The sequence below is a fragment of the Arvicanthis niloticus genome, chromosome 26, assembly GCF_011762505.2.
Source record: "Arvicanthis niloticus isolate mArvNil1 chromosome 26, mArvNil1.pat.X, whole genome shotgun sequence".
Lineage (NCBI taxonomy): Eukaryota > Metazoa > Chordata > Mammalia > Rodentia > Muridae > Arvicanthis > Arvicanthis niloticus.
In genome coordinates, this window is record NC_133434.1 from 38,234,511 (window position 1) to 38,261,621 (window position 27,111).

Genomic DNA, 27,111 nt, shown 5'->3' on the forward strand with positions numbered 1-27,111 from the left:
TGCCACTGTGACTTCCCTGAAATGATGGACTGAAACCTGAATTGTGAGCTAAAGCAAACTCTCTCTCCTCTAAGTTGAGTTAGGTTAGGAAATTTTATCACAGCCAAAGAAATAAAACTAGAAGAAGAGATAGTATTTTAGGAAAAATAATTAAAATTTACAAAATTCAAAGATTAATTGGTTGATTTTTGGTTTGAGAAATACTTTTCATTTTCTAATTTCTCATTTAATTATTTGTTAACACAGGGTCTCACTATGTAGTAAAGGCTAGCCTGGAACTCATGAGGATCAGGTGCACCTCAAACTCAGCAACGTCTACCTGCTTTAATCTCCCAAGTGCTGGGATTAAAGGTATGTCCCGCCACACTCCACACTGCATTTTTAGTGAAACTAATGCTTTTGAATAGCTGTCTGCGATCTGTTACAAAGCTGAGTGTGGAGGCTCATCCCTTTATCCGATCACTTGGAAGGCTGAAGTGGAAAAACTTGCCTTGAGTTTGAGGTTAGCCTCAACTACACAGTGAGTTCCAGGGCAGCTGGGCTATACTGAGAGACCCTGTCTCAAACTGAAACTAATAAACAAATGTGAGGTTTAAAAGTCTATTTAACACGAGAAAATAAAAATCAAAAGAACGAAATAGAAGAAGTGAGCATTAAGGGCTCCTCGTCACAGATCGAGACTGAAAATCAAGAACATTGTGGCTGTTACCTTTCCCACGAAGAAGACGATAGGTGGCCTGGAGCTCTGACACTTCTTGAGGGGAAGGTTTTTTGCCCGTGGCTGCTATCCAGAGTCTTCCTCTGTGCGGAGTATACCAGGATCTGCCCTCCACCCTTAAACAAATACAAATTCAATGGGAAAAATCAGATTCTAGTTTCCTTGAGATCTCATAATACACAGCAAATCCTACAGCAAATTATACAACTGGATCAAGAGACCTAAAGACCCCTCAGTGATGCCCTTCCCTCAGTTGATCTGAACCCTGTTGCTACCTTTCCTGTCATCACCATCACCGGTCACTTTCCTCAACTCCTACTAGTCACCTGATCTCTGTAACTCAGATGGGGAACTGTCTGTCACTTGTCTTGGGATTTCTATAATTTACATTTATAATTAAGTTGTTACACTTATTTGTAGGAAGGGCACATATGAAACATGGCATTTCTATGGAGAAGATAACTGGCAGGAGGTGGTTATGTTGTCAGGGGCCAGGTGTGGTGGCAGGCACCATTAACCCCAGCACTTGACAGAAGCAGGTGATTGATTACCTGTGAGTTTGAGGTCAGCCTAGTCTACATAGCAAGTTCCAAGCCAGGCAGGGATATCTAATGAAACCCTAGATCGCCGGGCGGTGGTGGCGCACGCCTTTAATCCCAGCACTTGGGAGGCAGAGGCAGGCGGATTTCTGAGTTCAAGGCCAGCCTGGTCTACAGAGTGAGTTCCAGGACAGCCAGGGCTACACAGAGAAACCCTGTCTCGAAAAACCAAAAAAAAAAAAAAAAAAAAAGAAACCCTAGATCCTACATGTATGTCTGTATGCATGTGTGTGTCACGCTACATATGTTCTCAGAGCCCAAAAGAAGGTCAAGAGTCAACAGAGGGTTCTGAGTCATTTGTTCTTGGGTCATCTGGAAGTACAGAAAGGATCTTAGCCACTCTTCTATTTCCTTTTTGTACATACATTTACTTACTTAAGTGAGTATGTGTATGCATACATATGGAAAGTCAGAGGACAATTCTGGGTAGTTGGTTCTCCTACCATGTGTGCTCTGGGGATCAAACTCAGTTTGTTAGTCTTGGTAACAAGTTCCTTTACCCCCATCTCATTCTTATAACAGGACACAGGACTGTGGATTTTTCAAATTGTTAGTTTTCCAATATAGGTGACTTAACAGAGTATCAGATACACGTGAGTAACCGGTATGGGGAATGAACAAATGCATGGTTCCCTGTGGACAAATAACTTGGAAGACTTGCTGAGAAAACGGTTCCACAGGTGTGCGAGCACTACCCCCTGACTCCTGTAGGGCTGACGACCATGTGATAGACGCTTCTCATCCTGTTCTTTTCAGTGAAAGAAGACGAGTAACACGGAGCCTAAGGAGGACAGACAGAAAGCGGTCTGACTCCCGAAGTCAAGGAGAGCGCGCTGCCTCATCTCCTGCCTTGGAAAGAGAAAGCAAATGTGACGGGAGTGAGAGCAGACACGAGGGCTCAGCTGTCCCGGAAGAGAAGCAGAGTCCTGTCCCTCTGTTCTAACCTCACTGCACACACAGGCTGTGAAGCCACAGAGCCCGAGCACGGAAGCCGGAAGCCGGAGCTCTCGGGGTGGGGGCGGGCGTGGGGACGGGGATGTATGGCTGAGGCGCCTTAGTAAACGGAGGGAGAAAATGCAGGTGACTGTAAATGTCGAGAAAGGAGCGAAGCCAAGCTGCCCAGTGCAGGAGCACTTTGAAAACATGACGTCTAGCTTTGTCATTCCGAGCGGTCTAGCTTACCTTTGCCTGCCTCAGTGTCTGCATTTGTCAACTGTAAAGTGCTAGCCTGGGCTATACAGCTACTCCTTTAGAAACTAAAATCCTGTCTCATATATGTTTTAGGATACACACACAGAGCCAGGCATATCAAATCATATCAAATCATATCAAATCATATCAAAAGGTAAAAGGGATGGAAAAACGAGCATCTGATGTAATGATGAGTAAAATGAAAAACCCAAACAAAAATATATAATATGATCTCAGTATGTAACTATTCACATAGGAGAACCAACAGAAAGAAACATTCCAGGTCAGGCATGGTGGCACACGCCTGTAATCCCAGCACTCAGGAGGCAGAGGCAGGAAGATCTCTGTGAATTCAAGTTTGAGCCCAGTCTGGTCTACACAGTAGTGAGTTCCAGACAAACTGTGTGAGGAAGAAGAGGAGGAGGAAAGAAACAAAGAAACAAACATTCCAAAGTACTAACAGCAACTAATAGCTAATATCTGTTTCTAGGGAGAGTATATATAATCTTTTTCTAGCTATTATTTTTCATTTTACAATCTTTAAAAAAAAGACTTTATTTATTTTATGTATATGAGTACATTGTAGCTGTCTTCAGACACACCAGAAGAGGGCATTGGATCCCATTACAGATGGTTGTGAGCCACCATGTGGTTGCTGGGAATTGAACTTAGGACCTCTGGAAAAGCAGTCAGTGCTCTTAACCACTGAGCCATCTCTCCAGCCCTCAGTTTACAATCTTATATTTCCATGTATACAAGTGAAGAAAAGGGGAATTTAAAATATAAATTAAGGGGCTGGGTTAGGGTTAGGATTAAAGGCAGTGGTGGCGCATGCCTTTAATGTTCCAGGACAGCCAGGGCTACACAGAGAAACCCTGTCTCGAAAAAACAAAAACAAAACAAAACAAAAACAAGAACAACAACAAAAAAGGTAAAAATAAAATATAAATTAAGAAGAAACACAATAAACCTTGGACTGGAGTTTGGTGGTACATGCTTAGAATGCCGCTTTCAAGAAGGCGAAGGAGGATTTTGGCAAGTTTGAGGTTAGTCTGAGCTACCTCCTCAAAGACTAGCTGGGCTGGGAATGTACTCAGTGGTACAGTGTTTATCTAGCACAGACAAGCTCTTGAGTTTGATCCCTAGCACTGGAAAACAAAGCAAAACAAAACCAACATCAACAGATGCCCCTGGGTGCAGGGCAGTAGTAGAAGACTTCCAGTGTAAGTGAGGCTGAGTTCACCAAACAAAAGTTCACATTACAAATCAGATCAAAGTATGAAGATTGAAGTATGAACAACATATTAAAGATAAACAAAGTCAAGAGTTTTTCCAAATGACTTTCTTCCAAAGATGAAAAACACTTGTCCTCTAGCTTTATAAGGTCTTTCCCTCTTTCTCTTCTGCAGTACTAAGGTTCAATCCAGGGCCTTCTGGACACTGGGCAAGCATCCTACTACCGAGCTATACCACAACCCTTGATTTCAGTATTCATTCTGAGGAGGAATCTCACTGAGTTGCCCTCCTCAACTCATCATTCCTCTGACAGACTCCTGAGCAGCAGAGATTGGACATGTGTCATCATTAGGCACGTTAGGAATCCCCTAATAACTGGAATCATGGCCATCACGTGGGTGCTGGGAACCAAATCTAGGTGCTCTACAAGATTAAGAACTGTTCTTAACTGCTGATCCATCTCTCTAGCCCCAAGTGAGTTTTTAAATACATGTGTGTGTTTTAATTGTATTTTCCTACTGTGTTCCTGTGTGTGTGGTGTGTGTGATGAGTATGTGAGCGTCAGCACAGCCACGGCACAGGTGTGAAGGTTGAAGGAGCTGGTTCTCTCCTTCATGTGCTCAGGCCATCATGGCGCTGAGCCATCTTTATAGCTCTCTTCTCTTTTCTTTGTTGAGATAAATTTTCCTAATGTATATTAGGCTGGATGACAATTCACAATCCTCCTGCCTCTGCCTGCCAACAGCTTTGATTACAGGTTTGCACCACCACATTTGTCCTTGTTTAAAATTAAATGCACTGAACAATATCACAAGTTACCAGTAGACTGGTACAAGTGAACAGCAATCCATAATTCGAAATCAAATGTACATCCCTCTCAGACGCTGACTTCAATTCTTACCTTTTAATCCCTCTGACAAGCAGAGAAGCCCAGGGCTGATGCATAGACAGGCACCAGCCACCATCAAAGCCTTCCTGGAATTCCTGGTCCTGGATTCGCAGCTGGTGCTGATGTAAACTGAGATCCAGTCTTGGTCCTGCTGAGAGTGAAGTCTTCTTCTGTGGGGCTGAGCCCATGCTGTCGACCCACTACACAGGAAAAAGCACAACAGACAGAAACAGAGGTTTTCGAACCTAGAGAAAGTAAGCCACAGTGATTAATGCCAGTCAAAAGAATTTTTTTTTTTTTGAGAAAAGGTTTCATGTAACCCAGGATTGCCTTGAACTTGGTTTGTGGCAGAGAATGACCCTGAATTCCTGATTGTCTTGCTGCTACCTCCCAAATGATGGGATTACAGGTTTGTACCAATGCTTAGCGAGTTTTGTTTGATTGTCTATTTGGTTTTTTTTTTTTTTTGTTTTGTTTTGTTTTGTTTTAAAGACGATTTCTCTGTATAGCTCTGACAGTCCTGGAACTCTCTCTATAGACCAGCACAGCTTCAAACTCAGAGCTCCTCCTCCGCCTCTGTCTCTCAGATGCTTGACTGGCATGTTGAGAGGAAATTGGTATCTAAGGCCTATGAGACAGACACACTTGTAAGAACTATTTGGGGTCAAAAATGTCTCATCAGTTAGAGAAAACATTCACTAACCTGAGGAGGGGTCTGGTACATGTTAGGGTTTACCAGAACTCCCAAAGGCTCTTCAGAAGATCTATCCAACGTGACCAGTGACTGGTTCAAAGTTCCATTGGCAATGGCTTGTACCGTCTCATCTAGTCTGTGGAAACAAGCGAAGGGGAGGCAAGAACTGGTAACTTCTACACACAGAGTGTCCAGACTTAGCACGCGAAATCTTTTAGTTGTAATAAAAATTGCAATTGAAAGTTTTATTTGTAGACATGGACAACCTTTTCTGCTCCCAACACCACCTTCTTTTTCTTTGTACCAAGAACACTAAGGAAAACAGAACCGACACATTATCCATTCATCTCTTTAACAAGATCGATAACAATGCCAAGATTAGAAAAGACAACTAGCAATGGACTGACCCAGAGAAGATGATGCACAGCAACTCATGTACAAAAGGGATCATGGTCATCTGCCTTCTACAGAGTCCCCTTCCCACACATGCTAATCTGAACTCTTGCTTCAAGATGCAAAAGGCTCTGTTTCTGGTTTTGTGTGTTCTGTTAAATTTATGTATAGCCAGGTGTGGTGGCTTATGCCTTTATTCCCAGCCCTTAGACAGAGGTAGCTGGATCTGTCAAGTCTGAGACCAGCCTAGCTACATATCAAGTTCCATGCATGTCAGCCAGGACTGCCAGAGAGACAAACAAGTAAAAAATCCCCAAAACGATGCATAATTTTGTGTGCATGTATGTGGATATGTGTATGTGAATTCCATGTGAAACCAAAGGCACTGGATTCCTTGGTGTTCCAAGTGGTTGTGAGCTACCTGGAGAGAGTGCTGAGAGCTGAACTTGGGTCTTCTGCAAGAACAGCACAGGCTCTTACCCACTGAGACATTTCTAGTTCCAACGCTCACAAGTTTTAAAGAGCCCCTTTTCTTGTCCAACACAAAAGTGCTTACTTCTTTTCTAAAGTTTTACAGTATCAACTGTGTGAATAATCACCACACACACACACACACACACACACACACACACACACGGCCAGGGACAGAGGGGCAGAGACAGACAGAGACCCTGAAACAGAGACTGTGTGTGGAATCCTCTGGCTCTTAGGACATCATACCCTTTCCAGGTATAGTGACTTAACTCCTTCAGTCCAGGTGCTATGGAGGTGGAGGAGAAAGATCTGTGAGTCTGAACCTGCCTGTTCTACACAGCGGGCTCCAGGTCAGCAGGGCCACACAGTGAGACCTTGTCTCAAAACAAAACAACCAAAATGACATCATACTTTTGCAGGTCAGTGACTCTGTGAACAATGTGGCTGCCTACAGACCATAAGAGGTCACAGCTAGAAAAGAACAATAACCTGCAGGCCGGCCTCAACCTCAAAACATCTGCCTGCCTCTGCCTCTGCCTCCACAGTGCAGTGATGAAATGTGTGTGACACCACACCTGGCCCAGACACGGGGTTTTTATGTGGAGAAGACATGGCTTTCTGTTGAGAAGCTCTGAAGTTAGGCACAGTGGTGCATATCTGTAATTCCAGGACTCAGCAGGCTGAGGCAGGATAATTCTGAGTTTATGGTCAGCTTGAAATACAAAGCAAGAACCAGTGTCAAAAAGCAAACTGAACAAAACGACATTTGAATCTAACTGGCAGGTTTAACCGTTGTACATATGTGGTGCCATGCATGAAGAGATCCAGCAGTTATTATGGGATAGACACAATCCAATGCATGTCATGATTGCATATTCTCATGCATTATGTGGGGTAAGGAAAAAATAAACACTTGAAAGGTAAAGATTTTCAAATGGAAAGGAGAAAAAATCAGAGGCAGAAACAGACAAACAAAAAAAGAAGTGATGTTTGAATGAGAATGTCCCCAGAGTAACATCCCTGCCGAGGCTACAGAGTAACATTCCAGCCGAGGCTACAGAGTAACGTCCCAGCAGAGGCTACAGAGTAACATCCCTGCCGGGGCTACAGAGTAACATCCCAGCCGAGGCTACAGAGTAACATCCCTGCCGGGGCTACAGAGTAACATCCCAGCTGAGGCTACAGAGTAACATCCCTGCCGGGGCTACAGAGTAACATCCCAGCTGAGGCTACAGAGTAACATCCCAGCCGAAGCTACAGAGTAATGTCCCAGCCGAGGCTACAGAGTAACATCCCAGCCAGGCTGGGTTACACTGCCAAACCCGGTCTCAGACAACAGCAGGACTAACAGATGGCACCAAGGGGAAGAGCTCGTTCTGTTTTCACACATGACCTGGCCTAGTTCCCAGCACCTAATGGAGGTGACAAATGTTAACTCCAGCTGTAGGGAAGCAATGTCCTGGCCTCTGCAGACAACAAGTTCACATGTGTTGCATGTACATGCATGAAGAAATTTAAAAATAATAAATCTTTTTTAAAAGTACAAAACTTGGAAGGATGAAGGGATCTTTCTATCCTTTTCTCTTTTTAAATTATGTATTTATTTTATGTATATGAGTACACTGTAGCTGTCTCTTCAGAAAACCCCCGAAGAGGGCATCAGATCCCATTACAGATGGTTGTGAGCCACCGTGTAGTGCTGGGAATCGAACTCAGAACTTTTGGAAGAGCAGCCAGAGCTCTTAATGGTTGAACCATCTCTTTAGCCTCAGAGAGATTTCTTAAAAAGAGTTGGAGAATGACATTATTTAAATAACCTTCAAAACCAATAATTACACTATCTTAATACCATATTCCAAAATAAAGAAATTCATTTTTCTAATGTATTAATTTCAAAACTCAAAGAGAAAAAAAGAGCAAATTATTGTATTTCATCACGACTGAGTATTTTTAATTTTTTCTTTTTTTGATTTTTGATTTTTTTAATTTTTAAAAAATGATTTTTATTTCATGTGAATTGGTGTTTTGCATATATATATACACACACACACACACACACACACACACACACACACACTCACACATGTCTGTATGAGGGTGTCAGAGCCTTTGCAGTTGATATGGGTGCTGAAGATTGAATCCAGGTCCTCTGGAAGAACAGCCAGTGCTCTTAACCACTGACCCATCTCTCCAGCCCCTATTTTGGTGTCTCTCTGTGTGTGTGTGTGCACGCGCCACTGTGTGAGAGTGTGGACATGTGTGTGTCATGGCAGACATGTCAGAGTGCAGAGGATAATTTTTGGGACTCAGTTCCTCCTTTCACTGTTGGTTCTGGGTTTTGGAGACTGAACTCAGGACCAAAGTTACATATGCTTCTGAGCCACCATGTGGTTCCTGGTAAATGAACCCAGGTTCTCTGGAAGAGCACCCAGTGCTCTTAACCACTGAGCCATCTCTCCAGCCCTGTTTTGTTTTTTTGTTTTTGGTTTTTTTTTTTTTTTTTTTTTGGTGATTTGGTTTGGTTTTTCAAGACAGAGTTTCTCTGTGTAGCCCTGGTTGTCCTGGAACTTGCTCTGGAGACCAGGCTGGCCTGGAACTCACAGGGATCGGGATCTGCACGCTAGGATTGAAGGCATGTGCCATCACCACCTGGCCCTGAGTTCCTTTTTTTTTGTGTGACGAGGCTTTGCTATAAACCCCAAGCTGGTCTGGAGAAATCCTCCTATTAGGCCTTCTGAGTGCTGAGATTACAGGAATTACAGTACTGCCATCCCACCAAATCCACTGATTTAGTCTAGCCTACTATTACAGTGTAGTTTGGGAGAGATCTAACTGACAGTTTTTCCAAAGTGGTGTTAATCATCTCAACATAGTGTAATAAATCCTTTCCTTACAGCTTAAAGAGTCAGCTTCACTTTTGATTATTATTATTACTTCTCTGTGTGTGCATAGCTAAGGACTGAATTACAGATATGAGGTAAGTGACCACCACTGAGCCACACACACACTCATTCATGTGAGGTAAGTGACCACCACTGAGCCGCACACACACGTGTGTGCATACACAGAGACGCACGTGCACGTGAAGGCTGGGGGTCAATGTACAGTCTTGTCCTCAAATCCTTGCCTCCTTATTTTTAAGGCAGGATCTCGCACTGAACCTGGAGGCTGCCTTTCTGATTAGGCTGGCTGGGTGCAGGCTTGGGGTGGCCCACCTGCCTGCACAGCTCTGATGACAGGAGTGCTGCCATGTCCAGTTGTTTGTTTGTTTTTAATGCAGGTTCTAAAGAGCAAACTCGGATCTTTTTCTTTGCAGACCAAGCACTGCCAACTCAGCATCATGTCCTCAGGCCTCGAAGATTTATTTTCTTGCCTAAGTTGTACCCTTCTTGGGGATGCTGTTGTTTTATCAAAGAGAGTAACAAATAGCCCAGGCTAGCCTCAAATTCACTACTTAACCTTGAAGTCTTGATCATCCCTCATCTCCTCAGAGTTCCAGGATTATGTGCGCACCACTGCGCCTGGTCTCATGCTTCACTTCCAAAATCCTCAGCTACTCTTATGTATTTTATGTTCTAAAGTAACAGTTATTATTTTATACTTTGCTTCTATTTTTTTGAGGTACTGGGGATCAAACCCTGGGGCTCAAAGATACTAGGCATGTCCTATACTGCTTTGCTACAATCCCAGCCGTAAATCTACTTTTATCAATCTACTTTTGGGGTGCTAGGAATTATTATTTTTGTTTTTTGTGAAACAGGGTCTTGCTATAAAGCCCAGATTGACCTGAAACTCATCATGTAGTCCAAGCGACCATCACACTGTGTATCCTGTGCCATGACACAAACACATGCTACCATGAAGAACTGCATCATTATAAAATGACCGTGTGTCTGTATGTGGCACCTGGGTCGAACCTATGGCCTTAGGCCTGCAGACAAACGTTCTGCCACTGAGATATATTCTTAACCCTTCATCCTTAACACTATATTTTTAGTTTTGTGAGAATATGTGTGCATACATGTGACACAACGTGTATGTGGAGATCAGAGGACAACTTGTGGAGCTGGTTCCCACCCTCTACCATATAGACCCTAGGGATAAAACTCGGGTTGTCAGGCTTAGCAAGCAGACACCTTCACCTGCTGAGCGAATTCATTGGTCCTCCATCACCATCTTCCTCCCCCCCTTCCTCCCTCCCTCCCTCCCTCCCTCCCTCCCTCCTTCCCTTCCTATCTCTGTGTGTATGATGTGTTCATGAGATGAGTACATGTCTCTGTGCGTGAGAAAGTGAGGACAGATGGTCTGAAGTACATGTAAAGAGTTGGGGTACAACCTCAGGCGCTGACCCTCACTTCTGCCCTGGTTGAGACATGTTGTCTTTGCTGTTTGCCATGGCACACATCAGGCTAACCGGCCTGAGAGACTGGGAACTCCATCTCTGTCTCCTCTGTTGCCACAGGAGCGCTGGGCTGACAGACATGTGGTACTTACTGCACAACGGCTTCCCACAGTTCTATGGTTTGTTCGAGAACATTACACACGGGGCCAGTTTTGTTTTTAAATAAACAAAGCAGCAGATCCTTAGAGAGACACCCTTTCTGGTCGGACTGCTCCTGTTCTCTGAGCCCACCAGAGCCCTCCTGCTCACCTGCTGTGATACTCTGCTAGTGGGTTCTCATCTTCTAGGATCTTCCGCCCTGCAAAGTCAATGGTGACTTTCTTAGAAAGTCGGGAAGCATGTCGGAGTTCTCTCAGCTCCTCCTCTCGTTTCTGCAGCATTTCTCGCTCAACTTTGGACAGCCATTGGTTAGAATCAGTGGCAAAATAATCTGATTCATCGTCAATGACTTGAGTCCTTCGGATACTGAGCAGAAAAAATAGAAAAAGAACACAGAGCAACAAGAACACATTGACAAATATGGACTAATTACCACTTAACTTTTGCTGTTATAGAGGTTCTATCTCAACTATGAAAGGCTGAGAATGTTGTAAAACCAGGCTAAGCTCTTCCTTACTTGAAAGCGTGTGTCTTCTATCTACTGCAAGGTTCAGTTGTGCCCCTAGAACTAATCTCAGCCCCAGGCAGCAGAAGACACACCAGCACAGACCACTGTCCTCCCTTTCTGACAAGTGCGACCTTTCACCTACCCTCCATGCATCCTCTACCTGTGGATCACAGCTTGCACATCACGACTGGGATGTCCCTCAGTTTTGTCATAGCCCAGGCATTATTCTAGTAACTTACTCCATGCCCTCCTCCTACAAGTCACTGAGATCTGGTTTATTGCTGACAGACAATCTGTCTGCTGCTGTTTGCTGCAGTCTCAGTCCTGTGACTTAGTTATTAACAGTTAGGATTGTTTTGTTTTTGTTTTTCTTTTTGTTTTGTTTTGCTTTGCTTTTTTTTTTTTTTTTTTTTTTTTTTGAGACAGGGTTTCTCTGTGTAGCCCTGGCTGTCCTGGAACTCACCCTGTAGACCAGGCTGGCCTCGAACTCAGAAATCCGCCTGCCTCTGCCTCCCAAGTGCTGGGATTAAAGGCATGCACCACCACCGCCTGGCGATAACTTTTTTCTTGAGACAGGATCTTAGTATATAGTCCTGGCTGTCCTGAAATTCACTATGTAGACCAGACTGGCTATGAACTCACAGAGATCCTCCTGTCTCTGCCTCTCAAGTACTGTGATTAGAGGTGTGTGCCACTATGCCTGGCTTGGTTTTTGCTTAAATGCTCTTCCATTCTGTCTTTAGCACAAATATCTGTGTGCTGCCTGTGTAATATCTATACTGCTCTGCAGTATAGTTTACTTAACACAGATCTTCCTTCATTTGAAAATATAGTCTTCAAAATATTTACCCAACACCTTGATAATGCTTCTAAATAGATTTGATCTGTAAGATCTTAGTGTAGAATATATATAAAAAAAAAAAAATTAGAAGAGCCAGGTGTGGTGGCCCGTGCTTTAATCCTAGCACTTGGAAGGCAGAAGCAGGCGGATCTCTGCAAGTCTGAAGCCAGGCTAGCCTACAGATCGAGTTCCAGCCCAGCCAAGGCCACAGAGTGAAACCTTGTCAAGTGAAAACAAAAACAAAAGCTAAGACGCCATTTAAAACCGCAGTACGGAGCACTGTATCCGCAGTACGGAGCACTTGGCTCTTCTGTGCTATAAACCCTCTCACCCTCCACCTTAACGAGGCAGCAAGCGTCAAATGATATTTACTTCATTATTTATGGTGAGTGTTTTGCCTACACGTACATTTGTGTGCTCCCTGTGAGTGAGCGCCTCACGCCTGTAGAGGTGAGCGGGCTTTCCTCTGGAGCTGCTACACTGGTGCTAGAGTTGCTTCAGTTCTAGCTCTACGGACGAGTTTTTGTCTTAGCACGTTAGTCTAACCTACCATACCTAGTTCTGTCGAATTCTAACAGTTTTTCTTTATGCTTGATAGCCTTCTCCAAACCAGACTTCATTCGAGATTCTTGATGAGGAAGAAGGTCCTTGGTAGAGACATCCACCTTTCCAGAATTCTCTGCCCCTGAAATCCAATAAGGAAAGCAAATGGTATCAGCCCACAGAACAGACCTGCTGCACTGCCGTGAGGTCTGGTTCTGCCTGATGATCTGAAGCATTCATTTAAATGAAAACATTAAAGGTCAGGCTCAAACAACATCAAGTGATGTTTGACACCAACTGTTCCTCAAAAAAAGAAAGGAAGGAAGGAAGGAAGGAAGGAAGGAAGGAAGGAAGGAGAGGGGGGTGTTTTCTTTATGTAAAGGAATCCACCAGGGTAATGGTGGCGCACACCTTTATTCCCAGCACTCTGAAGGCAGAAGCAGGTGGATCTCTGAGTTCGAGGCCAGCCTGGTCTACAGAGGGAGTCCCAGAACAGCTAGGGATACACAGAGAAACCCTGTCTCAAAAAACAAACAAAAAAAATTTATTAAAAAAAAAAAAGTACCTTGGGCTATATAAGGTCTTATTCTAAAAAAGGAAAAGGGGGACTCAAATAGGCAAAAAAGTGTGTCATTTAAAAATTGTCTTAATTTTTTTGAAGTCTTAAAAGAATTTTGTGTGTGTGAGGGTGTGTCCATGTACACACGCCACAGCAGGTGTGTGGAAGTCAAAAGACAACTCGCAGGTCCCAGGAGCTGAACCCAGGTCATCTACTTAGCAGGAAGCACCTTTACCTTTTGAACCAACTTGCCAGCCTTAAACTTTTATTTTAAGACAATGTCTCACTACACAGCTCAAGATGGCCTGCTTTCAGTTCACTATGTATCACAGGTTGGGTTCAAACATACCATGCTCCTTCCAGAGACTCCAGAGTTCTGTTACTCTGTACTAAACAGCACCACTATGCCTGGCCTAACTTTTTTCTTTTTACATTTTGTTTAGTGTGATGTGGTGTGTGTGTGTGTGTGTGTGTGTGTGTGTGCACGTGCGTGTCATGGAACACACGTGATAGCAAAGGATGACTCACAGTAGTTGGTTCTATCAGCAGAGGGTACCTTCACATGCGGAACCATCTCTCCAGCCCAATTTTTATTTTTATTTTTATTTTTATTTTTATTTTTGAGTAGCTAAGAGTCTTGCTGTGTTATCCAGGATAGCTCCAAACTCCCAGATTCAAACAATTCTTCTGCCTCCGACTCTCAGATAAAGTACTTCAGGTATGTACCACCCTGACAAAAAGGTCCTTAGCTATTTTTTGTGAGATGCTTTCAAATATAAAAGACTTAACATTTTTAGAGTAAAATAAAAATAAAAGACTACACTTCTTATATATGTTCACCTGGCTTCCCTTGATGTCAGCATTATCTTTATAAAGATTCAAACTAAGAAATTAGAGCTGAGAGCATGTTATGGTGGCACATACTTTTACTCCCAGCACTTGGGAGGCAAAGGCAAGTGGATCTCTGTGAGTTCAAGATCAGCCTGGCCTAAAGAGTGAGTTCTGGGATAGCCAGGGCTACATAGAGAAACCCTGTCTCAAAAAAGCCAAAAAGAATAAATACACAGTTTCATCATTTTGGGGGGTGGGGAGGCTGGAGAGATGGATCGGTGATTAAGAGCACTGGTTGTTCTTCCAGAGAACCCAGGTTCAAATCTCAGCAGCCCATAGCTGCCTATAACGTTTCAGGGGATTCGACTTCATACAGACATCAATGCAAACAAAACAACAAAATACGTAAAATAAATAAACCATTAAAAAATCAAAAACAAGACAGAGAACTTGCATCAGTGTAATTCTGTTACTAGTAATGTAGCACTTAATTAGAAGTAATTAATAGTATTAATCATACTTAATAGTTATATTACTCTGATTTTTTTCTTCATTTCTATCACTTTTCTGTTTTAGGGATCAATTCAAGTGTCACTGAATTAGTTTTAATTTAGCCTGCTTCACTCTGGCCTCTCTGCAGTCTCTTCTGTCTTCCATGACCTGAGCGTGTGCTATTCTTGAATCTTTACTCCATCATGGAAGCATCTTGCCAGTGACAATTAGAACTATCATTCATGTAATGATGCTGATTTTCTGTTAGTCTCATTTTTTTCTACTTTATCGATCCAAATTCTTCTGTCAGAGTTAGACTCTGTTGTTTAGTTTGCTCTGTTTGTTACAGAGTGAATATCGATATTAATTTTTTCTGTTATAACCTATTATTATTCTTGTTGCTCAACAGTATGTAATTTTTAATAATAAGTTTTTAAAAATGCTTGTTGAGGGGCTAGAGACATGGCTTAGCATTCATGAGGGCTCAGGTTCAATCGCTAGCACCAAAAACCAAAAAAATTAACAACAAAAATGCCTTGCATCTTACAATGCACACCTTTAATCCTGGTACCTGGAAGGCAGAGAGGGGTTCAAGACCAGCCTGGTCTAGTGAGTGAGTTCCAGGCCAGCCAGGGGTGCACAAAGAGGCCCAATCTCGAAGAATGAGAGAAGCAAGAGAGGAATCTAAGGTTTACCTGACATGAGCTTCTTCAGCAGTTTCTGGCTTTTGTTTGAGTCACGCTGTAAAATGTCCTGTTCTTCATTAGTACATACCTATAATGTAAAGAAAGATTTGTCATACAGAGCTTGAAAGACGCTGCTTGCTTGGCATGCTATAAACTGTAGCCTCAACACAAAGATCTCTGAATTCAAGGCCAGCCTGGTCTACAGAGTAAGTTCCAGGACAGCCAGGGCTACACAGAGAAACCCTGTCTCAAAAAACCAAAAAGAAAAAAAAAAAAAAAGAAAAATAATAACTATATAATTTTATATGTACACACAGACATACATATACCTACTTTCAAAGGACAAATATTTGCTTCTGTTGAGAATACTGAAAAAAATCATGGCACATTTTGAAAGCCTTTGGTTGTAACAATAAACTCCAACTCTGACAATAGAAATTATAAGATGTTTTACCAGAAAGAAACAGAAGCTTGAGGACAGAGATGGCTCAGCAGATAAGAACATTAGCTGTTCTTCCAGAGGACCCAAGTTCAATTCCAAGAAAACACACAGCAGCTCACAACTGTCTGTAATTCCAGTTCTAGAGATCCAATTCCCTCTGTTGGCCTTCGAGGGGACTGGGCACAACTGTGGTCCACAGATGTAAACATGAACACACATAAAATTAAGAACCAATGAGAGCCAGGTGTGGTGGCGCACGCCTTTAATTCCAGCACTTGGGAGGCAGAGGCAGGTGGATCTCTGTGAGTTCAAGGCCAGCCTGGTCTACAGAGTGAGTCTAGGACAGACAGGGCTCTGTTACATGGAGAAGCCTTGTCTGGAAAAACTAAAAAAAGACCCAACCAGAAGGCAAATAACTATGATAGCACACTTCTGTAATCTCAGTACTTAGGAATTTGAGGCAGGGGGACTGCCACAAACTTGATGCTAGTCTGGTTTATGGAGGAAGTACAAGACAGTTATTAATGCACCTGCGCTACACAGGCAGCTTGAGACGAGCCTCGCTTCATAGTAAGAGTGAGCTTTAAAAGCTCACTCTCTGTCTCCAGAGTACTAGGATTTCATTAAACAACGCAGGGAAGCAATGTCCTAAGAGACACTGCTGAGGGCTTGAGTGGCCGTGGCATTAACTCAGAGCACGGTGTCTTAGGAAGGGCTTCCACGGCTGTGTGGACTGAGAACAGTCTGATAGGAGGAAAGGGACGTTTTTATGTTCTTGTTTGTTTTTATTGTCACTGAATGCTTTGCCTAGATATGCCTGTTCACCATGTGTATAACTAGTCTTACTGAGGTCAGAAGAAAGCAGCAGATCTGCTGGAACTGGAGCTATAGGCAGCTGTGTGCCATCTCTTTAGCCCCCCAAAGGACACATGCCATCTCGTATTTCCAGGTAATAGTTCGTCACCGAGGGAAGTCATAGCAGGAGCCTGAGGCAGGAGCTGATGAGTGACGTAAGGAATGCTGCTATTGGCTGCTCCTGAGTGACATAAGGAATGCTGCTACTGGCTGCTCCTGAGTGATGTAAGGAATGCTGCTATTGGCTGCTCCTGAGTGACGTAAGGAATGCTGCTACCGGCTGCTACCGGCTGCTCCTTTTGCCTTTCTATGTTTTTTGGTTTTTTGTTTTGAAGACAGGTCTCATTCTGTAGCTCTGGCTGGCCTGGAACTCACTATATAAACCAGGCTGGCCTCAAACTCAGATTCTCTTGCCTCTGCCTCCCGGGTACTGGGATTACAGGTGTGCACCGTCATCCCTAGGTCCTGGCCTGTTTTCTTATATACTCCAGGGCTACCTTCCCGTAGGTACGACTGAACACAATACAGGGCCGGCCCATATTCATCACTAGTTAAGAAAATGTTTCACAGGATTATCTACAGGCCAATCTTAGGGAAAGATTTTCTCAACTGGGGTTTCCTCTTCTTAGGTAACTCAAGTTGACAAACAACAACAAAAAAATAAACAAAACCAAAACAACAACAACAACAAAAACCAAAACCAACCCAACCAGGACACACAGTGAAAACAAAAAAACAAAAGAAGGTATTTACCAAAGAGCCACAGAACAAGCAGGGGCCTGAACCCTCCTGCTCACAGACGATCCGCCCACAGACCAGACAGTTATTGATGAGTTTGTGCTTCTGGCCCAGGCAATCACACGGGTGACGGCCAGGAAGCAGGACTGCAAGTTTGTCCTGCCCCTCTCTCGTATATAAATTGACAAATCTTGTCCTCTTCTTTGCAGAGTTGTTGCTTTCTTGTGCCTAATGTACAAAGACATCACAGAAGCATTCATCAGTGACAGAAAGGATTCCAGGAGGAAACCCTCACTTCTGCTGAGGAACGACTGACACCTTATCCAAGAATCACCAGGCAAGGGGAAAATACAGATTTCTTATAATCAGGGGCCCTGATAAAGGCAAGGTAATGAAACCTAGCAATTGCTTTATTTGTTAGTAGCTCTCAATCACTTAATATACCTTAGAGCAAGGTCAATGTGGCAATCAGCTTGATATGCTTTCAAAAGAAATTTTTATACATGTAAAAACATGCGTGAGTGTGTGCACACTACGGTGTGCTTGCAGGAATCAGGTCTCTCTTTCTACCTCTGGATTCAGAGGACAGAACTCAGTCTTGGTGGTAAGCACTGTTATCCAGAACCATATGCAGTCCCTTGAGACATTTAATGCTACACATGAGGATGTTTTATTATTCAAATGTAGTGAGCTGGTGCAGGCATAATGGTTTTGTAGACGGAGTAAAGTTTACCCTTGTGTTCAATCCGGATGCGGGATGTGGCATTGTAATACGTATACCAAGAATCTCCTGTCTCAGGTTTGTGTAAACAGTCCTTACCATTTATTCTCTGCCTTGTCAATAAATGCTGACCACCCAATGGCTGGGCAGACTAGAGAATAGGCCGGGACTTCTGTTAGCCAGAGGAAGGAGAATGGGGAGAGAGGGAGATCCAGATGGGCTTGGAGGACGGGGAATTGGAGCCAGGTGGATCATGGAAACACACCTGAAGCACAAAGAGCAGATCAATAACAATATTCGAGTGCCATGGGGTGGGGCTGTGAGGTAGCCAGATCAGCACAGAGGTAAAGGTGGACAGATCATTAGCTGCTCAGCTACTGAGGTGCAGTTCTAAATAAATCTTGGTTTTTACTGTGTGATTGTTGGGGAATAGTATAAGGTAAAGAAATACAGCTGCCAGACTAATTCAGTGTTATATTTATATTAAAAATATACAAATTTGCAAACTGGGTTATTTTTTACTTTTGTTTTTTTAGTAACATCTGGCCTAAAACTATTAACTTCAAAGCAGAAGATGATACTGACTCTCCTGCCTGCACTTCCAGAGTGCTGGGCTGACAGGCATCCATGACCATGCACTAATAAGCAGCACAGGGGTAGAACACAGGGGTCCATGTGTGCCGGGCCAGCACTGAGTGAGCTACACGCCCCAGCCCTATTTTTCCTTTTTTTGTGGTGCTGGCTATTATTTAACTGGCTGTATGAACTCGAGGCCTACGCTCTGCTGCTGAGCCACATTCCTGACCCTTGATACTGTGAGCCACAGCTAAAGATGCCTTCAGGGGTTGGTCAGATGATGCATTAAATAAAGATGCTTGCCAAGCCGACATGACCTGAGTTTAATACCCAGGACCACATCATAAGAGAACCAACTTTCACCAACTGTATGCATGTGCATGCACACAGAATAAACAAACAAAACTAAGAATTAAGGGCTGGAGAGATGGCTCAGTGGTTAAGAGCAGTGACTGCTCTTCCAGAGGTCCTGAGTTCAATTCCCAGCAACCACACGGTGGCTCACAACCATCTATAATGGGACCCGATGCCCTCTTCGGGTGTGTCTGAAGACAGTAATGGTGGTGTCCTCATTTGCACAAAATAAATAAATAAATCTTAAAAAAAAAAACAAAACAAAAAACTAAGAATTAAATACTTCTGAAAGTAGATAATACCCACAGATCTCAAAACAAAGGCAATCAATAAAATAAAAAAAAATCATTAAGAAATTTATTCATTCAGAATGAATAAGAAAAGAGCAAGCGTGTAGCTGGTGGGACAGCACGAGGGAAGCATGCACATAGCCATACATTCAGTCCCGATTACTGGGGAGGGCGGAGATAAGATAAAAGATAACATTATAAAAAATAATCACAAAATTAAGTAGGAATTTCATAGCAACAGATATTCGTATCCCCAACAGAAGCATGAAGAAGTGTGCAACACCTTTAGCCATTAAAACAGTATGACACAGCACCTGAGTGCCCTTCAGGGGTGCAGCACTTCCCCAGCATAGGCTAGGCTGTGCATGTGGGGATCAAAATAAAGAATACATAACCTAAACATTTCTATAATTCTTGATGCATGCTGTCAATACTATTTATTGACAGCTGACAGGACAATGACAGTCTGATAGGAAATATCTCAGTGATTTAATGTGTATCTATCTGATTAATAAAGACATCTTGGTTTGGTTCATGCCTTGGGGCAGGGGCATGATGTGAGTACTTTTGGTGTCAAACTTGGAAAAGTTCCAAGTAACCCTGGAGGAGCATGAACCGGCCATCCTAGTTCCTACTGAGACGGAGCACACAGGTACTCACCGGTCAGATGTTCTTTGTAAAATTTGCTCTCCTTTGTTGGGAGCCGACTTTTAGCAGAAAGCGGCTATCAGCTTTGCAGCCATCTTGAGCCATATACCCTGACATGAGACTTGTTTTTCAACAGCCTACAACAGCTGAAGCACACTCTGATATCCCACATATCTTGATTTGCTGTTTACTGTCCCCAGCTGCAAGGTGCACGTGCTATCCACGTGCTATCCATGCCATACATGCCTGTAAGGTGCACGTGGTATCCACGCCTGTAAGGCTTATGTCATATCAACACCTACAAGGCACGTGGCAAAAGCCTATAAATACCCCAGATTTCCCTTCAATGAAGGAGACTTGAAAAGAACATCTGTCTTGTCTCCATTCTCGAGTCTCTTCCCCTTTATCCTCTCCCTCTCCCCCTCCCCCTCCCCCTCCCCCCTCTCTCTACCCTGACCTGCAGACCAGTGCGGCAGCTTGGGCCAGGGAAACAGTGGCCGCCAAGCGTGGAGTGGAGAGGACCGCAACACTCCTTGTTTTTGCTTTACTTTTTACTTTTTAGTTTTGTAAGACAGAATCTCACGCTGTAGCTCTAGCTGGCCTGGAATTCATCATGAAGACCAGGCTGGCCCTGAATTTACGGCATTCCTTCTGCTTCAGACTCCTGAGTACGAGGACTACGGGCTTGAGGCCATCATGTTCACCTCCACCCATGTTTCTGCATGTTATCCTATTCGAAATTGTCTTATCCCATCTTAGATTAATTAATTTTCTTCTTTAGAGAAATTTGGCTTGTCAAGTTGTGCTGACTATGTTTGTTTCAGTTGTCCAGGTTGCAGTGACTATGCTCTGAGCTCTTGCAAGGCTGAGGCAGTAAGATTTTGAGTCAAATAGCTTGGGACACTAGGCCATCCTGATTAAAAATGAGTTTTGAAGACTGAATATGAATAATAATGGTAAAAGAAAGAACTTTCAAACCAAGAACACTATTCACCTCTTTCTATTGATTTTTCAGATAGAGACTCACTATGCATTCCAAGGTGGCTTTGAATTCACTATTAGCCCAGGTTGGCCTGGAACTCAATTCACTAAGTAGCCCAGGTTGGCCTGGAACTATCAATCTTCCTGCCTAGGTCTCTTGACTGCCTGGCGGTCTTGTTTTTGTTTGTTTGTTTTGGTGTTTATTTTGATGTAGAGCATGGTGTAAACAACCCCACACACACAAATTATGCAGTCAAGTTTCCCCCATTTGGGGGAATCACAGGAGCCAGGACATTCAGAGTGCCATGGATAAGCCTTGTCCTGGGAAAAACCACCCTCAACATCACGGTATCTCTCCCGCCATGTAAGCATGCCTGGCAGTTTTCATGACAGCAAGAAGCAGATCATCATTTAGTTTTCACTGCCCTCTCACATGCTGAAGTTGCGAGTAGGGTGCTTCGTTAACCATCACCCATCCAGGGCTACGAGTGCTTGTCTCATGCACAAGGCCTTCAGTCTGATCCTCAGTAGGACAGGTCTGTAGAGAATGCTGGCACACTTGGGATCTCAGACCTTGAGGACAGAGGTAGCAGCATCAGGGGTTCAAGGCTAACAGCAGGTCAGACGTCTGTCCGAGCTGCAAGGTGCCTTATCTCAAAAGGAAGAAGGCCCGCCACAACACACGGAGAGTAATACGTCAGCTCTGTCCCTAAAGCCCATCATCTGTTAAATCTGACAGTGTAGACCGATTTCTGCACTTTGTCTGTAAATCGTCCACATAGCCAGGAGAAGCTTAATTTTTAAGCACTTACCTTGGCCAAATCTAAAGGTGTTTTGACCTCCACAGTCAAGTCAGGTTCAGGAAGCGCAGGGACTTCCTGCTTGTTCCTTCCTTTCCTCCTACCCCGCTTTAGCTGGTCCACTGATCTCTGTCCATCTAAAATTTCTTTAAAGAATAAAATAAAATACACACAGCAACAGAAAGAGACTAGCAAGATTGATTACTTTCTATAGCTAAAACCTGAAGGTAATTATTTTTTTTTAAATGCATATTAATGCTCTATCTGCACATACACCTCCATGCCAGAAGAGGGCATCAGAGCTCATTACAGATGGTTGTGAGCCACTATAAGGTTGCCGGGAATTGAACTCAGGACCTTTGGAAGAGCAGCAGGAGCTCTTAACTGCTGAGCCACCTAGAAGGTAGTTCTTAATATTTTCAGTCAAGAAGTCAGGCAGAACTGCTCTCAATTAAAAATTAAACCACCATTTTCATGACTGTGGTCAATGACAAATAATTTCAAACAGGGTTGGTGCCTGCCATGCAAGCAGCCCTGGCCTGAATCCCATCACTACCGGAAAAACTCAAAATATGCCTGAGTGGAGTCTAATAATGTAAATTTGGAAAGTCTGGTATTTTACACTGTGTGATTAAAGCATATTATTTGGTTTGGTGTTCATCTCTTGAACTATATAAATAGATACCTCTAAATATCATTCATACTATAATCAGTCAATACTTTGTTTCAGATATACATATCTTTGAAAGTATTTATAAAAATAGGGTTGGAGCCGGGCGTGGTAGGACATAATTTTAATTACTTAGCACTTAAATAAAGAGGCAGACAGATCTCTAAGTTCAAGGCCAACCTGGTTTACAAAGTGAGTTCCAGAACAGCCAGAGCTCCATAGAGAAACCCTGCCTTTGAAAAAGAAAAACACAAATAAAATGAAACAAAAGAGATGGCTTAGCAGTTACTGTGTTGCCTAGGCATGGTTCAATTCCTGGCGCACGCGCGCACACACACACACACACACACACACACACACACACACACACACACACACACGGCAGCTCACACCAGCTCAAACTCCGGTTCTAGGGAACCCAGTTCCAGGGAACCCAGTTCCCTCCGTGGGCCCAAGGTCACCAGACATGGTCAAGACATCATGCAGGCATTATACCCATACACAGTAAACAAATATTTAAAAAAATCTTTAAAAGTATATTTATAAAAATGCTCTCTTTTTTGTAGTATGGGGGATGGAACACAGGCTCTCACACATGCTAGCCAAGTGTCTTACCACTGAGTGAGGATTCAGCTCTTGAGAGATATTTCTTTAATCCATTTGTAACTTTTTTGAAATTATCCTAAAGCCACAATTGTGTCTGAAAAATGATTCTTTTATGAATTTTCTGTAAGTTTAAAAAAGGTGTCTGGTACTCAGAGTGGCGGAACACACATTCAATCCCAGTACTTGTGAGACAGAGGCTTGACAGGTTAGGGCTATGGAACTCAACTTGTGGGTTGTGAACCCTCTGGGGTCGCATAGCAGAGAGTCTGCGTACTGGACATTTACGTTACAGTTCACAACAGTAGCAAACTTACAGTTATGAAGTAGCAACAAAACAATTTTATGGTGTGGGGGGTCAATCCATCATGAGGAACTGTGTTAAAGGTTGAGAACCCCTGGGTTAGAACACTATTCACTACTGACTGAATAGACCTAAGCTGAGAACATGCACACATAAGACTGTTTAAGTTGGCTATGAACAAGTAGCACTCAGTGGAGAAACACTGAGGCCTTTAAAGCCAAGCATTTCTCAGTGTTATTTCAATTACTAGTTAACCACATTAACTTACCATCTTTTTTCGAGCACTGTTGAAAAGAATCAGAAATGAACTCTTGATCATTCTTTTGCCATTTGGTTATAAGATCTTCTATGAATTGACCCTTTTTGCCCTCATTTCCCTGGAGAAGGTCTGTCACATATTCCCGTATTTCTTCAGCACTCTCAATTGACAAAATATATCTAAGGAGGTAAAGACATAAATTGCTGAAACAAAAACAGTTTACTGTATGACTTTCAGAAATCCTAACAGGCATGAAGGTGCTAAACATTATTCATCAGGGCTGACAGGAGCTCAGTCAAACAAACCTTGCCTAGCATGCATGGTATCTGGGGTACAATGCACTACATAAACAAACATAAACAAACAGGAAGCATTCATTGATCTATTAAGAGTGTTTACTATGGGCCATGCACCCTGCTACAAGCTAAGGATATCAGTTTGATGAGGACAAAGACCCTGATTTCAATAGGTCATAATCTAACTTACAGATGCTATTTAAGCATTTACCGTTTTCAGTATTTTAAGAAATTGTGGGGCTAGAGAAATGGCTCAGCAGTTAAGAGCACTTGAGGATCTTGTACAGGACATGAGTTCAATTCCCTGCAACCTCATGGTGGCTCACAACCATCTGCAATAGGATCTGATGCCCTCTTCTGGTGTGTCTGAAGACAGAGACAGTGTACTCACATAAAATAAATGAACAAATCCTTAAAAAAAAAAAAAAAAAAAAAAAAAAAAAAAAGAGGCCCGGCAGTGGTGGCGCACGCCTTTAGTCCCAGCACTTGGGAGGCAGAGGCAGGCGGATTTCTGAGTTTGAGGCCAGCCTGGTCTACAGAGTGAGTTCCAGGATAGCCAAGGCTATCCTGGACCCGTCTCAAAAAAACCAAAAAAAAAATTAAATATACTTGTTATATTCTTCTAGCGTAATAATGGAATTTTGATTACAGTCTATAAATAAACAAACCTGTGCATTTATATTTCATTAAGAACATCTTATCTCAAAAAAGAAAAGAACATCTTATCTCCAGATTTAATTAATTAAATTTGTTTGGCTGGTTTTGCTTTTATTGTTGTTCTAAGGATGGAACCTAGGCCTTGCATATATCTCTACCACAGAGCTACACTGTGGTCATCGGATTTAACTATATATTAAATTATATTATATTAAATTAAATTAAAAAGAGCTAAAGAGAACTAGAGAGATGGCTCAGTGGTTAAGAGCACTTGAAGCTTTTCCAAAGGACCTGGGTTCAATTCCCAGCTGCACCTCACATTTGTAACTCAAGTCCCAGATGATCTGATGCCTTCTGGTAGTCTATGATAGTACTACCCACACATGGTACACAGACATGTATGCAGACTAACAACCATACACATGAAAAATAAAAAGTTTTAAAATTGAAAAAAAAAACTTAAAGACACAGTGCCTAATCGGGTGATGCATGTCTTCAATCCCAGAACACCAGAGTCAGGAGCAGGTGGATTTCTGGGAGTTTGAGGTCATCTTAGTCTTCATAGTGAGTTTGAAGCGAGCCTGAACTCAACAGTTAAGAGTCCTTATCTTACTTATAAAGGAGGTGAGGGGCTGGAGAGCAATTAATAGCACTGGCTGCTCCTCCTGACTTCAATTCCCAGCACTCAGATGGCGGGGCTCTAAGCTCTGATGCCCTCCTCCGTCACACATGCAGCAGAACACTCATTCACATAAGTACATAAATATTGTTACAAATGACACAGTGACTTTCAGAACTTACACATTCTAACCACCTTGTTCCCATCAACAGAGCAGTTCTTACCAAAGACCTGCAGAACCTCTGGGGTTGTTTAACCCTGAAGTTTTCAAGCCCTGAAAGAACTAGAGTTCCAGGTACATAGTAGTAAATGTCATGTCAACAATTTAACCACTCAAAAGACATGTATCATCCAAACGTTATAAAGCCAGTCTCATCGATTAAACTCAAATCATCAATCTATGAAGATGTGGAGAAAAGTGCATTCTCCTGACTCTGTGTACTGGTCTTTATGTCTTCTAATATGTCACTGACCAGGAGGCTAATTCTGTGTTAATAATTCTTTTAGTATTTGGGACACTTATATAAACTTACTCACATTCTTACAATATTACATCTGTGTTACTCAAATTAAATGTTAAACAAACCACAGCAGCTGCTTTCATCCCGACATAATAGCCTGATGCAAACTAGTGAACACTTAATAAGTGCTTCAAATAATATTATAGCATGCACGTCCTTATGATCAGCACAATTCTTGTCTAACTTGTTTTAACAATGTAAGCAGGTGTTAAGCCATACTTCAGTTTCAACTTTAAAACAGCCAGGATGTCTTAACTCTTCCTTTAAAAAAAATTATTTTCTCCAAAACACAGAAAACTGACCTTATTTCTTATAATTCTAGAATAGCATTTTGTTTTCAGCAACACAGAATCAAATTAAGGAAAACTCTTAGTTTTTTGGGTTTTTCTGTTTTTCTGCTTTTTTGTTTGTTTGGTTTTGGTTTTTCGAGACAGGGTTTCTCTGTGTAGCCCTGGCTGTCCGGGAACTCACTCTGTAGACCAGGCTGGCCTCGAACTCAGAAATCCGCCTGCCTCTGCCTCCCAAGTGCTGGGATTAAAGGCGTGCGCCACCACCGCCCAGCGTTTTGTTTTCTTTTTAATCAAGTCTCTTTTTGTAATCTTCCCCTCCACCTGAATACTTTGAGCTTGAGCTTTTACCACCTATCCTTTAGCTCTCAGGTGAAGGCATCTTTTCTGGCACATTTTGAGAGTTTCAAATCATAATGCATATCCTTTATTTAATTGGATACAGAAAAGTGCATTATGCCCTCCCAGAAGACCTGCAGCTCCCTCCCGTTGCAGAATTTGTCAACACGAGGTTATCTTGATTGCCCAGAGACGGGCATACAGTAATAGCGCAACAAATTGTTAATCATTTCAAAAAATATTAAGTACTCACCATCTGTTTTGTAAGACTTAAAACACTAAAGGCGAGCTCTAATAATTATTAATTTTCTAAATAAAGGGGAGGGTGCAGAGAGGGGGATTAATTTGCCAAAGGCTCCAAAACTGGCTAATGGCCACAGAAAACTGAATGTGACTGAAATCAGGAACCATTTGTCATGGACCACGTCACCTCGTGTGAACTCTGGGTTCTGCTTGATTCAGAACCACAACGTTCGGAGTGAGCAATCTCTGGAAAGCCGCTCTGACTTACTCATCCTCCCCACAATCTGTAAGCAGACAGATTCCCGGAACGATCTTACGGGCCTAAATACTACGCTGTCACCTCCCTGGGGAAGTGGGTAGAGCCTGGAATAGTCATCCAGGGGCGGAGCTGCGTAAGTGGAAGCCAAGAGTCCAACTCCAACGACTGCAGCCCTTTGACCTCACGTTTCTCCTCCCGGCTTTCCCGTTCGCCCTACCAGGCAGATCAGAGCTGCTCCACCTCAGCCCGGAACCCATCTTACTGTATGATCTCCTCGCTGACATCCAGGGAGAACGTTTTCCGCAACTGCTGTGTGCACCAGTGTACGAGAGGATCCCGGGACGCCGCCATCTTCCCCAGCCGGAACCAGCCGGGCTGCAAAAGCCTCTGGTCCTGTGCCGGACTGGTTCCCTTCGCAACGCCAACCTCGTTGACTAGGGTTCCGCAAAACCTGCACCAGGCCCCGCTCGGTCGCGCCAGCTTCTCTCAGCTTC

General features: G+C 43.1%; 1 protein-coding gene and 1 non-coding gene across 3 annotated transcripts in view; both read right to left on the minus strand.

Annotated features, from left to right (window-relative positions):
• The window catches only part of Trip4 (thyroid hormone receptor interactor 4), a 49,778-nt gene extending 22,667 nt beyond the window's left edge, over positions 1–27,111 (minus strand). Inside the window, exons 1-10 of one of the 2 annotated variants that reach the window (XR_013107672.1) lie at positions 26,880–27,060; positions 23,406–23,575; positions 21,573–21,706; positions 17,206–17,418; positions 15,165–15,243; positions 12,600–12,729; positions 10,846–11,061; positions 5,337–5,463; positions 4,646–4,833; positions 710–834 (exon numbers count right to left, since the gene is read on the minus strand). Coding sequence is in view for 1 of the 2 variants with exons in the window: in XM_076925823.1 (XP_076781938.1) it covers positions 710–834; positions 4,646–4,833; positions 5,337–5,463; positions 10,846–11,061; positions 12,600–12,729; positions 15,165–15,243; positions 17,206–17,418; positions 21,573–21,706; positions 23,406–23,575; positions 26,880–26,968 (1,471 nt within the window). In the remaining variant the exon portion in view is untranslated. Of the gene's footprint in view, positions 1–709; positions 835–4,645; positions 4,834–5,336; positions 5,464–10,845; positions 11,062–12,599; positions 12,730–15,164; positions 15,244–17,205; positions 17,419–21,572; positions 21,707–23,405; positions 23,576–26,879 lie in introns of both variants that reach the window. The other variant, XM_076925823.1, reaches the window with a different exon arrangement.
• LOC143439458 (U1 spliceosomal RNA) lies at positions 20,971–21,132 on the minus strand. The gene has a single exon (XR_013107682.1). It is a non-coding gene; the product is annotated as a U1 spliceosomal RNA (small nuclear RNA).